The sequence below is a fragment of the Sus scrofa genome, chromosome 1 (genome assembly GCF_054392235.1).
Source record: "Sus scrofa isolate SSC_HxYL_T2T_F1_AM1 chromosome 1, Sscrofa_HxYL_maternal_Yorkshire_Landrace_v2.0, whole genome shotgun sequence".
NCBI lineage: Eukaryota > Metazoa > Chordata > Mammalia > Artiodactyla > Suidae > Sus > Sus scrofa.
Window position 1 is genome coordinate 224,521,997 of NC_139383.1, and position 15,053 is coordinate 224,537,049.

General features: G+C 35.6%; 1 protein-coding gene across 37 annotated transcripts in view; it reads left to right on the plus strand.

The window, feature by feature from the left end:
• The window catches only part of PTPRD (protein tyrosine phosphatase receptor type D), a 529,409-nt gene that overhangs the window by 204,238 nt on the left and 310,118 nt on the right, over nucleotides 1-15,053 (plus strand). For all 37 annotated transcript variants that reach the window (XR_014821805.1, XM_084985812.1, XM_084985865.1 and 34 more), the window contains exon 4: nucleotides 1,366-1,507. Coding sequence is in view for 24 of the 37 variants with exons in the window: in XM_084985812.1 (XP_084841938.1) it covers nucleotides 1,366-1,507 (142 nt within the window). In the remaining 13 variants the exon portion in view is untranslated. The remainder of the gene's footprint in view (nucleotides 1-1,365; nucleotides 1,508-15,053) is intronic.

The following is a 15,053-nucleotide window of genomic DNA, read 5'->3' on the forward strand; positions in this document are numbered from 1 at the left end:
ACCTTATCTAGTGATGTATGCCAATTGTTTTTCAATAAAACTGAAAAAATCAAAATTTAAATCCGTATTAAAGATATTTAAATCTTTCTCTACTTTAAGTGATAAGACGCTCACGAATATGTATTTTTAAAATTATGGCATATTTGACAGAGTTTCCAGTAACTATGAAACTTCATTCTCCCAAGATGCATAGTAGATTCATTCTAAAAGTATATGCTATTTTTAATATAGTTGAAAATAAATTGTAGTGCACTGTGAAATGGGACATTTTGGCTATCTTTATGAATTTAGAACATAAATGGTATGCAGAAAAGGCTTGACGTGGACACATTTTAAAAACATTCAATCTTTTTTCCATATGCTGACATTATACACAAAATCTGGGATGGAGCATCTTGTAAATACATTTATAAGACATTCGTACTTTGCTCACAATTTAAGCACATGGATGTATTATTCATAGGGAAATGCAAAAAAAAAATCATCTCAGTGAATAGCTGACAAAAACATAGTGTGGTTACAGAAAAGACAGAGGACTTTACCATTTTGTGCACATATTTATCAATATCATCACCATTGTTATCATTTTTTAGAAGTACTGCTTGAATTTGGTGACAAATCCCTAGAATTGCTTAGCTGTTTCAAAGTAGAGTCTATAAGGATAGTGAATTCAGGCTTACTGTTTAGGACATTAATTTTCTGCCTGGTGAAGCAAGCCTCCATTTTACAGCAAGAATGCCCTAAAATGCAGAAAATGCTAAGCAAGAACAAATACTGGAATGATTTATGGCAAAACTAATGCATGCCATCAGTCTCTTGGGTAGTGAAAGCCGTCTCATTGGCTGCCTAAGTACTAGATTTATGCAGTTTCTCTTCATGGCTCACTCTTCTGTACTGTTCAGGATGAGACATTTTAAACCAGAAAGCTATCAGTGGTAGCATGTGTTATTTCTTACCTTACAGTCCAATTATTCAAGGGATCCACATGTGCATATGTTCTATCAGAGACAGAATAATTTAAGCTTATACATTGTAGCAATAAGTCTCTTGCAAAAATAATGACAGGGTCACATTGCCCTGGATAAACATACTAGAATATTTTCATGAGTAACCCTGGGTGGTTTTTAGAAGAGACAAGAAATCTACTTTTTTTTGCATATGTAGTTTCATGTCTTACCTTTGTTCACTATAGGATTCATTAAATTAGATCAGTTACTCTGTTTCGTCACTGTATAAAAATTCAGTCTTAAAATGCTGTGGAATTCATTCTGAGCCCAATGGCTGGTTCACTGCTGCGTTAAGAGGTTTAGCTGAGAGGTAGACATTTGTAACAACACCTGTGACAGCTATTGTTTCCTCTAATAGGTAATAGAGTTTGACGATGGATCTGGATCAGTTCTCAGAATACAACCCTTACGGACTCCAAGAGATGAGGCTATTTATGAATGTGTGGCCTCAAATAATGTGGGAGAAATAAGTGTATCCACCAGACTCACCGTTTTGCGTGGTAAGTATTCATGTACAAGGCTGCTGCTAGTGTGATTGTTGAAATGCTGTTTCCCAGGTGTTCTTTTGTAGGATCATGGAAAATACTAGCATTGTTATGACGCTTAAATGGCAAATGAATTGAAATAAAATATTTAAGTGTCAAATTTAAATTAAATAGACAGTAGGTACCCTCTTTCATGAGTCTTGAAAATGGCTAGCTGGAGAGAGAAAAGAAAATCCCAAAGAAATGCCAATTTCAAATGTCAGATACCATTTTAATTTTTGGCAAAGATCCTAGAAAGGAAACAGGGTATGCTTCTCTTTTATGTGTTAGCATCATTTGTGTCTTGTTTTTTCTTATCAAGGTCATCAGCTACTTTTTGCAAATTACCAAAGCTGACATTGTTTGCAACTCTTAAGAAATGTCTTCTACCTAAAGATGAATTCCTCTTAAACAGAGGAATCCAGAACATGAAAGGCAGCTTTCTTCTTTATGTCAAAAAAAATGTTTTTTCCCAGGCTTTTTCATTTCTTGAAGTAACATCTGTTGATGCAGAGTGATTGAAAACAGTATGTCCCCTTCTGTGTTTCTGGCTATGTGGCTTATGCAGTTTGCCCAAAGCATGGGATGACTTGCCAAATCTCCAGTATGGTGTGTCTACTTTCAAGACTTCCTTTAGGAAGACAGTATTAGAGATTAAAGGCTGGTGTTTAATAATACTCTGCTCTATTTTATATATATCTATGTATATAAATTCAGGCTTTTGTGTAGAACTGAGAATGTTGCCTAATTTGGTTTGCATAGTAGTTGACACTTCCAGAGTAAACCTTTTGTGCAAATGTTTCTTCCTCATACATACATGCATTTATTTGTTTTGCATTTTTTGAACTTCATTTTGTTTATTAATTCTGCAACTTGCAAGAATAGTCTTTCATCAGATGAAGGGGATTAGAAAGAAGAGACCAAACTTGAATAATCACAGAGAAACATATATAAAGTCTCTTTCTCCTTCATTCCAGTTTCTTCCCACTGAGGGATGTATTTTCTTTGTATGTTTTATAAAATTAAAAACATTTCCTTTTAGATCCATTTAGTACTCAAGTTAATCAGTCAATCAGCCTAGAGAAGTAGATTTACATATATATCCTAAAATAAGTTTTAAATAATATAAACATCTTACCAAGTCTTAGGGGAAACATTGACCAATTGGATATAGATCTTTTAATTGCATGTAACAGAATGCTGCTTCAAAACAAACAAGTCAGATTGGAGTTACATTTCTGGCCATTGTGACAAGCTGTATTCATAGTGGAAGTTCTCCATCCCTCTGTGAACACATAGAGATGTTGGTAAAATATTTGAAAATAAAATTAAATGCATGGTTAGGCTTACAAACAAGAAAGGTTCTGGGTGCTAAAAACAGAGTCTTCAGTGAAGAGCCAATTTGTAATCTTCCAAACGAGGATAATAACTGAATGGACTATATGATTTAGGGCGGAGTTTTAACTCTATAGCAGGATACAAGGCTATGTAAAATAGAATGGAAGTAAGAAGAGCTTGGTCACCTTTCTGCATAATATGAAGCTCTAGCACTATTTCTGCATTGCGACACTTAGAACCCAGAAGCTTAATTTTAAAGCTAGTCAGAAATGGTGAATCCCTTGGAGTGAGGAACAGACAGCCTGGAAGCATTCATTCTACGGTGACACCATCAGAGTTCAGGCCATACAAAACCATACAAGGCATTTATTCCCAGATGGGCTCATAAATACCCATTCTAAAGCATGAAAACCAATTCCAAGTCATGAGGGACAATGAGCTCAATCAGTGAGTGTAGAAATCATAGGTTTTGAACTAAAGGTAATTGAAGTGTGTGAATGGGTTTTAAAATAAATGAATTTTAAATATTTGAAGAGGTAAAGAAAGGAACAAAATCTGCTAGGTAAGAATAAGACACTAGAAATAAAAAGAACACTTAGGAGTTAAAAGTCACATTTTAGAGCTGAAAGAAATCTTGGAGACTATGTTTATAAATACTATAATATGTACTACAACATATGTGCATTGTGAATATACATGTACCTGTTCATATAAACTTAGATAAAAGGTCTGAAGATTTTTGAATCATTTTTTGTGTTCTTATGTGAAGCAAAATCAGACCTATTTGTTGATCTTCTTTTAAAATTTTAATCTTCATTTATTCACGTAGTTTATATAACCAATGATATTATGTAGAAAATGTATCACAAAGATGCAATCAAGCAAAATTTATAAGAAACATTTTTGGTTTATGTTTTGCCTACTGAGTTCCTTTAACAAATCCCTTAAAAGGGAATAATAACAGTCATTTGGCTTGACTGTGTCTTCATGCATTTGATGAAGACATTAACAAGAAGTTGGAGGAAAAATACCACTTTACATAGACATTCACATGGATTTATATTTTCCTGCCTCCCAGCTGACCAGGATCCTCCTATCTCATCTACTTTTATCCAACTAGCTCCCACATAAAACAAATACATTTGAAATTTTTAATAGCATCTTGACTTTCTATGTGAATATCTGTCATATGTGAGCACATTTGTATGAAAATTTATGATTCCAGTAAAGTAGTTAAATCTTTTTTTTTTTTTTAAGACTATGTTTAGCAAGTTTGGAAATGTTTCATGAGAAAAACTCAAAGGTATTTTGGATAATGAAAAAGTAGTCTAAACATAACCTTAAAATAGAATATTCTCATATATCCTTATAGGATGAAATAAATGGGGTTTGGAATTATCTTTATTTCCTAGAGTTACCTCTTTGTTTAAATGTCCAAATAGCTATTGGTGATTTTATTAGTAACAGTCTTTAAAAATGTTCCATTGGTAAACTGACACTCATAGAATATGAACATTGTAAACAGGTAACTAAATGAATGTAAAGAGTTTCATACCATAGTTGATGGGCCTTGTGCCCAATTTCAGCTCACTTTCTCTTGCAAATCGCATTGGCAGATACTCAAGCTCTCAGTGGATGGAAACTATTTTCTACTTTTCATCCAGTGTCCCTCCTTAGATGCCTATTTTGTCCACATGGGTCATTTACTTTTACCCACTTTGCTGACAGTGCCAACAATGTGCCAGCTGTTGTTATGGTTTTTGTCTAAGTGGACTGGATAGAGATCACTGATTTATTTTACACAGGCTGCAAGAGGACCTATTTAATTGGGGATGTAATCATCTGACCTGTGCAGCTAATGCAGAAGACATGGAAATAACACTCTGACCACCCATGTGCATTGAAAAAAATATTTCAGGGAAAACTTTCCCTGTGTAGCTCATTTCACATTACCTTTGCTCTCAAAAACTGTTTTCATAAGGAAGGATAACTATAAGCTTGGGCTGAACACACCTAGGAATGAAATATTTGAGCAATTACCATTTATACACTGTAGATTGTAGTTCTTAGGAGTGGCAGAAAGAGAGTTGAACGTGGTACCTACAGCCTCCAGGTCGTGAAAAAAATTTTTTTTGATTGTCCTGCCTGTGGAACCACAAGCAAATACTAGCTATCTATTTCTACAGCACTTTAGGAGGCTAAGCATTTCCCTCCTAAACAGAACTTTAAGTGAGGCCTCACATCTCACTGAGAGGTTATTAAGGACTAAGCCTTACCTGATTATGGGATTCTACTAAGGATTTTGGAATGATATTAAGCTTTCAGTAAAGGGCAAAATATAGGATCAGAGAGGGTGTTTTAAAAAGTGAGATCATCATCTGGATGAGATTGGTTTGGGATCTTTGGTTCACTGGCCACAATTTCTTCTTGTCCAAAGATTTCTGGAGGAAAACTTGTGAATTTACATAATGATAACTGAGGATGACAATGTTCTCTCCTGGGGGTTTCCGTTGTGGCACAGTGGAAAAGAATCCACTGGTATCCATGAGGATGTGGGTTCAATCTCTGGCCTTGCTCAGTGGGTCAGGGATCCAGCATTGCTCTGAGCTGTGGCTAGGCTGCAGATGTGGCTCAGATCTGGTGTTGCTGTGGCTGTGGCTGGCAGCTGTAGCTCTAGTTTGACCCATAACCTGGGGACTTTCATATGCCGTGGGTGGTCCTAAAAAACAAAAATTTCTCTTCAATATGTCTTATCAGTCATTGGGTAGGGAAAATGGATACCACCACCCACAGACTTTTCTTTCCTGTAGAGTCCAGGAGCATATGCCTGTTTTATGCAAGTAGAAAGACAGCAAGATCCTTTTATTGCTTACATGTTTCCCCTTCTCTAAGAGAAAGTTCTCAAAAACTTTAGTCAACTTTGATAGTCTGACTAAATGTCATGTTTCTTGAATTTAAGTCTTTTAAGGTGGTAATCAGAAAATATTCTTTTTTTTGTTCTCCAGAACAGCATGTAATATGTCATTTTTCTAAGTTTAGTGGGTTATTTTCTGAGACTTACCCATTCTGAAATAGCACAGCTCTGCAAACCACCAGCATCTCTGTCACAGCAAAACTGGGCATAATGTATAATATTGTTACTGTTATCTACTAGCTTGTTCCTAGGACCCAAACAAAGAAAAATCATTGTCTACAAAAGTTAGCCAACCAAAGATGAATCGAGTCACCTAGTTTTCCAGGTTTATTTTTTGAATTGATGCTTATAATGGAGGATCTACTCCATGTAAATGCATCACAGTTTATGAATTATCACCATCAAGACATGTGACAGTATAGAGTGCCCAGGTCCATGTCTCAAGTAATCTGAGTTCCAGCTCTGGCTCTTGAGCAAGTCTATTAACTTCCTTGTTCTTTTACTTATTTATTTATTTTGGCCTTGTGTGCACAGGGAAAGTATCAGACTGGTGACCTCTCAGATCCCTGCTCTCTATCTTTCCGTGATCCACTGACATGTCTAATTCACCAAGTCAGTTCTTGCAAGATGCAAAAAAATATGCTCCCTGAAGGTGACTATTACTGATATAGTAAAACACTCAGTGAGCAATTGGATGAGACAGAAAAGGCATTTCATTGGGAAATGGAGAGAAATGTTTGCATAATATGTCTGTTTCAAAAAATATAAGCCATTATAGCAGTTGTTAAAAAAAAAAAAGACAACTTTTACAATCTTTCGGGGAGAAGACAGTCAACTCTCTCTGCCATTGTGCACTACCCTGTGATCAGAATTAGCATGTTCATTACAGTCTCATTTTATTAATGCCTCTTTTTGAAGATGAACACAGTTGTCCCCGCTGTGAAAATGGTACTTTGCCGTTTATGTTATAAAGTGGTCTCGGCTGGGGATCCAGGCTAGGAACATTAAAGAACAAAGCACAGCTGCTTGACTGTCACACAAAAGGATTTTTATGAAAGACTGAAACAAAAGGAAGGATGGCCAACACAGAACAAACTTGCTGACAATTACGGTACTAAGTGAAGATTACTTGAAAAGGCTTATAAAATAGTTGAGTACTTGGGATAAATTGATACTAACATGATAAAGTCTTCCTGGGTACGGCACATCCATTCAGAAAAGGGGTGGTAGTGGGCAGAACCATGTAAGTAAACAGAAACTTCAGACTTTCTGTAGTACTTAAGGATACAGTGCGAACTATTACATTTAGAAGGAATGAACAATGAGGTCTTACTCTGCAGCACAGGGAACTACATCTAATCTCTTGGGATAGAACATGATGGAAGATAATATAAGGATATATATATGTATATATATATATATATATATATATATATATGTATGACTGGATCACTTTGTTGTACAGCAGAAATTGGCACAACATTGTAAATCAGCTATAATTTTAAAAATGTAAAAAGACAGAACAAAAATATTCTTTACATATTAGTACATTTCAGTGTTGACAAAGACAGGAGCCCATGTGAACAATTATTTGGGGGAAAGTGCATTGCATGAGTTGAGGCTCTTCCTGTTTTTTCCTTATGATCAGTCTTTTAAGGACCATTGTATTGGTGATGCCTTCTTAGAATCATTAACATTTTTTTTTTTCACTGCTGGGATTATGTTTTAAAAGGACTCAGGGAGAATGAGTGCACCGTGAATTATTGCATTTAAGTGAGAACAATTTTCTCCTTTTGGCTTCAAATCATTTTAGATAATTTGAAAATGAATATTGAGTCATGCAAGTGTTTACTGTGGGTTCATTTGTTAATGGAGCTGTGGAAATGTTGCACTAGGAGGGAATTTGCTGTACTGAGCCTAAGCTCTGATATTTGATGGAATAAACCAAAGTCTAGAGAGTTTGGGATGATTTTTTTTTTTTTTTCATGGTCATATAGCTAAGATTTCCTTTGGGTTTTAGCCAGTCAGAAATAATCCCTGCTGGATAGTGTTGCGACAATGTATTCTAGCCCTACAGATATTCACATTTGATGTATAAGGTGTTGTCTTGGGAGAACAATGTCCTTCCAGCTAACCAGTCACAGACAAGCAGATGTGAAAGAAATCAGTGCTGATGTGCTACAGGTGTGCAAAGTGGAAAAACCCTACCTTGAGATGCATCATGGGAGGGAGGAGACCTTTGGGTGAAGGCTTGAAGAATATGTAGGATTTTATCAGAGTTAATGTGAGAGGGTATTAGTGATAGAGAATGCTTCATGAACATAGTTGCTTAGGTAAGAAATTGCTGAAAATTTGTTGATAAGTGTGGGTGATATATTAGGGCTCTCCAGAGAAATGGAACCAAGGTAAGTATATTGCAAATATATACATATTTTGTTTATATATGAAAATAGATTTATTAAAAGGAATTGATTCATACTGTAAGGAGGCTGACAACTCCCAGGATCTTCAGGGTGAGTGGGTAAGCTGGGGACCCAGGGAAGCTGGCCAGCTTGAGACCCAGGAAGAGCTCATGTTTCAGGTTGAGTCTGAAGGCAGAAAGATGCCAGTTATCCTAGGTTGAAGGCACTTAGGCAGGAGGAACTGTCTTACTTGGGAGAAGGTCCTTTTTTGTTCTGCTCAGGCCTTCAGCTGTTTGGATGAGGCCTCTTCACATTATGGAAGATGGTCTGCTTTAGTTTTGATTTAAATGTTAATCTCATACAAAGTCACCCTGAAAGTTACATCCAAAATAAGTTTTTTAAATTAAAAAAAAAAATTTATTTCCCCATAATTTTTTTCCTACTGTACAGCATGGTGACCCCAGTTACACATACATGTATACATTCTTTTTTCTCACATTATCATGCTCCATCATAAGTGCCTGGACATAGCAGGATCTCATTGCTATGCCATTCCAAAGGCCCAAAGGCAATAGTCTGCAATGGAATACTATTCGGCCATAAAAAAGAACAAAATAATGCCATTTGCAGCAATGTGGATGGAACTAGAGATTCTCATACTGAGGGAAGTAAGTCAGAAAGAGAAGGAAAAATACCATATGATATCACTTATATATGGAATATAATATATGGCACAAAGAAACCTTTCCACAGAAAAAAAAAATTATGGACTTGGAGAATAGACTTGGGGTTAATAGATGCAAAATAAGTTTTGACCAAATATCTGGGCATCTTGTGGCTCAGTCAAATTGATACGTGAAATTTACCATCTCCAGGTTAGTGTAAACAGTTGCAGCTCAGAATAGAGAAGTTGAAAGAGTAGTAGTAGAAGAAAATGAAGTTGGGACATACTTTTTGGCCAAAGAGGTCAAACTACATACATAAAAATGTGACTAAATTAATATAGACTGTCTCTATAGGAGCTGAAATTTGCAGAGGCTTCCTAAAGTACTTAAAGCAACATATCAAGTAATTCATGGTCCTTTACGTACAATCAATGTTTGTACATTATTTGGTTGATTTTCACTGATAAAATTTGAACAATTTTTAAAAATTCAAATTACTGACTTTCAAAATTAGTTTTATTTTATGCTACTAATTAAGGTGTAGTTTCAAAGTTGTACACGCATAATTTATGGGGATTTAGGGCATAGATAAACCAAATGCCTCATCTAAGGTTTAATTATCAAAATCCTAATTACAAATCTCCTTAGAAGAGCAAGTAACTTATTTCATCTTATTTAAAAAAACGACTTGTGAATTAATGCCACATTAAACACAAATATGGTGGCATATATCCTAGGCTTCCTAATATATTTTATTAAAGATAGCAGGAAAATTTAAAGACTGTCTTATCTGTGATCTTTCTAAATGAGCTTGTGTTTTAATTTACATCTCAATACTTTCCATGCCTTTGTTTTTTGTATCTTTAACCTTTATCCTTGATCTTTAAAATTTACCCTTGCATTAGATGTGCGTATATTTTTTCCACACAGTGGATTTTTTTCTTTCTCATCGATTTTGGCCCCAGTGTAGTCCTATTAAATGTTTTTCTCACATACCTGATCATGTGTGTGTTCAGGTAATAAATTTGATCTCATTTTGTGTTTTCCTGGAAGTGATCCTACATTTTTTAGAATGTAACACTAAAAGAGCTGTTTAAAAGAATGAATCTGTATATCATGAGTGAGACTAGCAAATTAGTATTACAGTTTTCAGATATTTTCTACTCCTTTGAGTTGGTATTATGCTTCTTTTTGTTTGTGTATTTGTTTAATTCCATAGGTAACCACAGACCTATCTTTTATCAGACAACTAGAAAATTAAGTATGGTAGCAAAATATTAGCTCATAAAAATTTGATGGATTTTAATAAAGCTGCCTGTTAATTATCAATACTTACACGTTGTATAGTTAAACTAAAAATCTCTTGAGGAAATATATTTACATCTATTTATATACATAATGTTTTGTACATGCAATGTATATAATGTGGAGTGGGTATGTATGAACTGTTAGTTTCATAGCACTTTGTACTATGTGAAATTACATTTTTATTTCTTCAAACTTTCGTTTTATCTATCCCTACCCCATTGCCTGTAAGCTACACTGTGGTTTTCTCTGGCCTAGAAGTATTTCTAGCATTTACTGGGTACTCAAAAAATATTTGTGGAATGAATGTATACATTTAAGGATGGATCTGTAGATATGGTTATGCAAACACAATGTAGTAAAAGACCACTGGGGCAGGAATTAATCTCACTTTACATATAATGGACAAAAGTGAACATTATTTCAATATAAGATGGAGAGTGTGATAAAGAACCAGAAAATCAAGGCAAATGGAATGAACGCTACAAAGAAAGTTAGTAAAACAGAGGGAACCACAGAATGTCCTTCGCGGCTAAGTATACGTGGGTTCATAGCAACAGGCCACTGTTTCTGACTTAAATGGACCCATTACTTAGTCTAAAAGTAATGAAGCTCCTCATCTTTAGAGTGGAGGGTGATCCTAGCTACTTGTAAGGTTTTGTAGAAATTAATCACAGATTAATCTCTAAAGCATGTAGCACAGTGGCTCAAATATAAATGCTTCCAAAAAATATTTATTCCTTCTCCCATTTTCGCTTTGAAGCTGAGCTCTTTGGCATGGACCTCTTGTCCACTGCCGAAACCTCAGCATCTAGAATAGGGCCTGGACCAAAGCAATTCAAAGAATGTTCATTTAAGGAATGTATGGCTATAATAATGGGAGGGAGGTGAGGGTCAACAATTCTTGGAAAAAAGTTTTCATTTTCTGTGGCTTAAAATACATTGCCTAGTCCAAAGGACTGAAAGTCATCTTTTCATGTGGAAATAAGGTAACGTGAGAGTCTGAAAATATACATTCATTACCAAGTTATTTGGAACAAATGAAGATCATTTATTGGTACAATGCTCTCTAAGATGCAGTGCCTAAGAATTTTAGCTTCTTTCTTTCCTTCTCATACTTTTGTGCTTAATGTTGTGTTAACAGACATTCCCATAGTCTTCAGAATGGTTTCATGTTAGTACCAAATAGTCAATTGCATGGACTGTCTAGGTCAAACTAGGGTCATACTTAAATTAAGATTTCTTTTCTGTTATATCTGGACTATCCTGGGTGACAATGAATAAAAACTAATGATTGTATTTTTTAACATCTATTAAAGTGTAGCATCATTAGCTATATACTTTAGAAGAAGCATGAAAACCTCATACATTATTTCAATATTTAAGGAGATAATAAGAAAGGATTTTTTTTCTTTTATTTATGCTACTTTGGTGTAGGAAGTGATAAAAAGTATGGTTATGAGTTCAGGTTCTGTCAACAGACAGTTCTGACGTCAGATCCTGACTCTACTATTTGATCTGTGACTTTGTGCACAATTCTCTAAGCTTCAGCTTCTCTGTCTAGTGAAGATAATAAGACCTTCTGCCTAAACCTGGGAGGGTGATTTCAAGGAGGTGATCTGCATACAGCTCTAAGCAAACTGCCAGGCAGTCAGTTAATGTGAGTCATTGTGGGGAATATAATTATCTTCACCAATGTTGTTACTACTGGTACTATGATAATTATCGATAATTAATTTTAATTATTTTGATGAAAGGGCACTGCTATATTTATGAAGCAGAATTTTCCAGCATAGGCAGAACCGTTTCTCTAAGGCTAGGAAAGCACATGCCTTTATAGTCATTAAATCAGGCTGCTTTGTCCCCTAATGATCCTATAGGCCAGATGTGTGAGCTGCCATTTGGCTACTGTGGGTTCCACAAAGTATTTAAAATGTAAATGTCATCCTGTCATAAGTGATTGAAGAGCACACTTAAGAGAAAATGAGAGAAAGCTTTTCTTTATCCTAAATAGAGTTATTATCCCCATGCTTAGACAAAAGTGTCATGAAGGCAGGACTTTGTTCTCAAGATTGAGGATACAGCACAGTGCTTGACACATTATAAGTTTTCAGTAAATATTGGTTGATTGAGCAAATGATGATGCTTTCTTATTTATTTATTTATTTTCTGTCCTTTTAGGGCCACACACATGGCATATGGAAGTTCCCAGGCTAGGGATCAAATCAGAGCTGCAGCTGCTGGCCTACACAGCAATGCAGGATCTGGGTCACGTCTGTGACCTACACCACGGCTCATGGCAATGCCAGATCCTGAACTCACTGAACGAGGCCAGGATGAAACTTGCACCCTCATGGATTCTAATTGGGTTCATTACCACTGAGTCACATGGGAACACCTTTTTTTTTTTTTTTTTTTTTTTTCTTTTTTTTTTAATGATGAGTTTTAACAAAAATATTTCTAAGTTTTTTTTTTTTTTTTTTTTTTTTTTTTCCCTTCTGGAACTACTTCATTTAAGGTTTAATTTTTACAAATCAGAAATAACAGAGTCTGTTGCTTCCACATCTAGGAAAAACACACAGTGCATGAGGAGCACTTTGATTTAATTCATGAATTTATTCGTTTGATAATGTGGTTCTTCCTGTGCCAGGGATTATACTATGTGTTGGGAATAAAATGTTGAAAAAGACTTTACCTCCACCTGCCTTCAAGGAAGGTACAATCTCTGCTTGACAAGAAACCATAATTTTGGTTAAAATGACAAGGCAGTTATACATATATACTGTAGTTAGGGTTGATGAAGTCTATTTTTAGAAGTGTGCTCACAGTAATTCAGCTTATACCTTTCTAAGTTAGGGCTTGCGTAAGAAGTGCTAAAGTCTCCTTGAGTATTCTATCAAAATGACAGTAAGTTTTGTTGAAATTTGAAGTGTGTTTGACATATGAAGCCTCCACTGACAGAAGAACTAAACTTGCCTTTTTTTCCTGATGGGTAAAAATGTCCTGAGAGAAAGCTGTATTTTATTCATAGAAGGATTTGGGATATACTTTGCTTGGGTTTTGAGAAAATATGATGCAATGAAAAAACTTAAGTACCTTCAAAGTAATATTCCTATTTGTTTTTCTTCCAACTAATAGTAAAAAGAGTTTTTTATTACCACACTGTGTTTTATGACTCTTTTTGCTCTAGGTAGAGATAACAAAGAATATCTAAACAGGAAATGATTTTAATGTGTCCTAATAAAATGTCTTAGACATCTTCTTCCTTGGAAGACTTCCCTAAACAAAATTGATTTTCATAATAAAATACATGTTTGTTTAGGTGTTTTTATCCTTGAGGAAAATCCATTAGCAGATACTCTGAAACAGGAACATTCTTAGGTATGGTACTCCCTAAGTTCTAACAACCTGGGTTAGCTCTCTGTCCCCTTAAGAACCCTCTTTTTACACCTGAGTTTTGTGCATGTCATTATATCTTATAATAATAGATCTGAATTTCAAGCCCGGCAGGTATTGTCAATACCCAGGTATTGTCAAGCCTGTGGTAAACTGGCATCCAGAGCTACAGCTACCACAGCTGCATGACAGGAGGTCTCCTGAATCTTTGTTGAAGATGTATTGATAAACTTACCACTCACTGCTCAATAGCAAATGGAATTCCCTCATCTTAGTTTGTAAACAGATACATCATTGCTGAGGAGGAAGAGTTCCCTCTGAGTTAAATTATTTTTTGCAGTAATTTACCATAAACCCATTACAAAGAGCCAGGGTGGGGCATGCAGTATTGCCTGGTAGGACTGGGATTTTTGCCACATATGACTGAGATTTGGGCTAGTCCTGTCTTAATTTCCTATCCACATGTTTAAAATATGGCTCTGATAACTTTAAAGACAAAAAGAAATTGTTGATATCGTGTGTTTTACACAAGCCTGGCCAATCACATGCACACAGCACTGATTAAGCCCAGAGGGCATTCTTCTGTGTCCTCTAGTGGTCAAAGGCCCTCACCAAACCATCAATGTGTTCTGGTGCCAGGAAACTTATGGGGATGGTGGAGGGGGAGCAACCTGAGGTGGAGCTGAGGTAGAAGCTGATGTACCCTGCAGCTAAAGAAGCTTCAGTGTCAGGGCCCTCACTTACATGGGAGGGCCCTGGATTATGTTCAGTTGGTTATGTTTTCTCCTCCCCATCCACAATTTATAAAAGTAACATTTTTGCATTTTCTTTCATAAAATAGACCTCCAAAATTTCAAAAACTTCAGGTATTCCAGAGTCTAAATCTACCACTAAGATAAAACTAGGAGAAAGAGTTGTATTTGATACATGTTTGATAGAGAAGATTGTGAATGTGAGTCTAACAGGTGGACGGACCAATGTCTTCACCCTCCACTGACCAGCAGACTTACAAGGGCTTTGCCCCAATGTTTATAATTCTGAGTCCTACATTTATGGAGAGCATCTTAGCTTTGTGTGCTGCCTCTTTCTTTTAACATATGGGGTACTCATGGAGTGAATACAGCCTACTCTCTCTGTAAGGATGGTTGTACACTGTGCTCTGTTAACTGAACTTTACCTGGCAATCTCTTTATTCCTCTTTTCTAAGAGGCCAATTTTTCTATTGTGTCTCTTTCTATATGAACATCAACACCAACACCATCACTGAAGCAATATCATGTTTTCTGCAAGACACTAATGGTTTCGACATTTTTCTTTTAGCATAATTTAGTTATAAATTTTAGTGTTATTATTTATGAAAATTCACCAGATGAATTTCTGAGCTTATTCTCTGTGAGTGACATGTTGTCTTATAAGTCAGGGAAGAGACAAGGAGATGGATAGGCATGATTGGGGCTGCTTCCTGAAAGAGTTTTTCTGTAAAATGAGTATTTAAAAGAGTT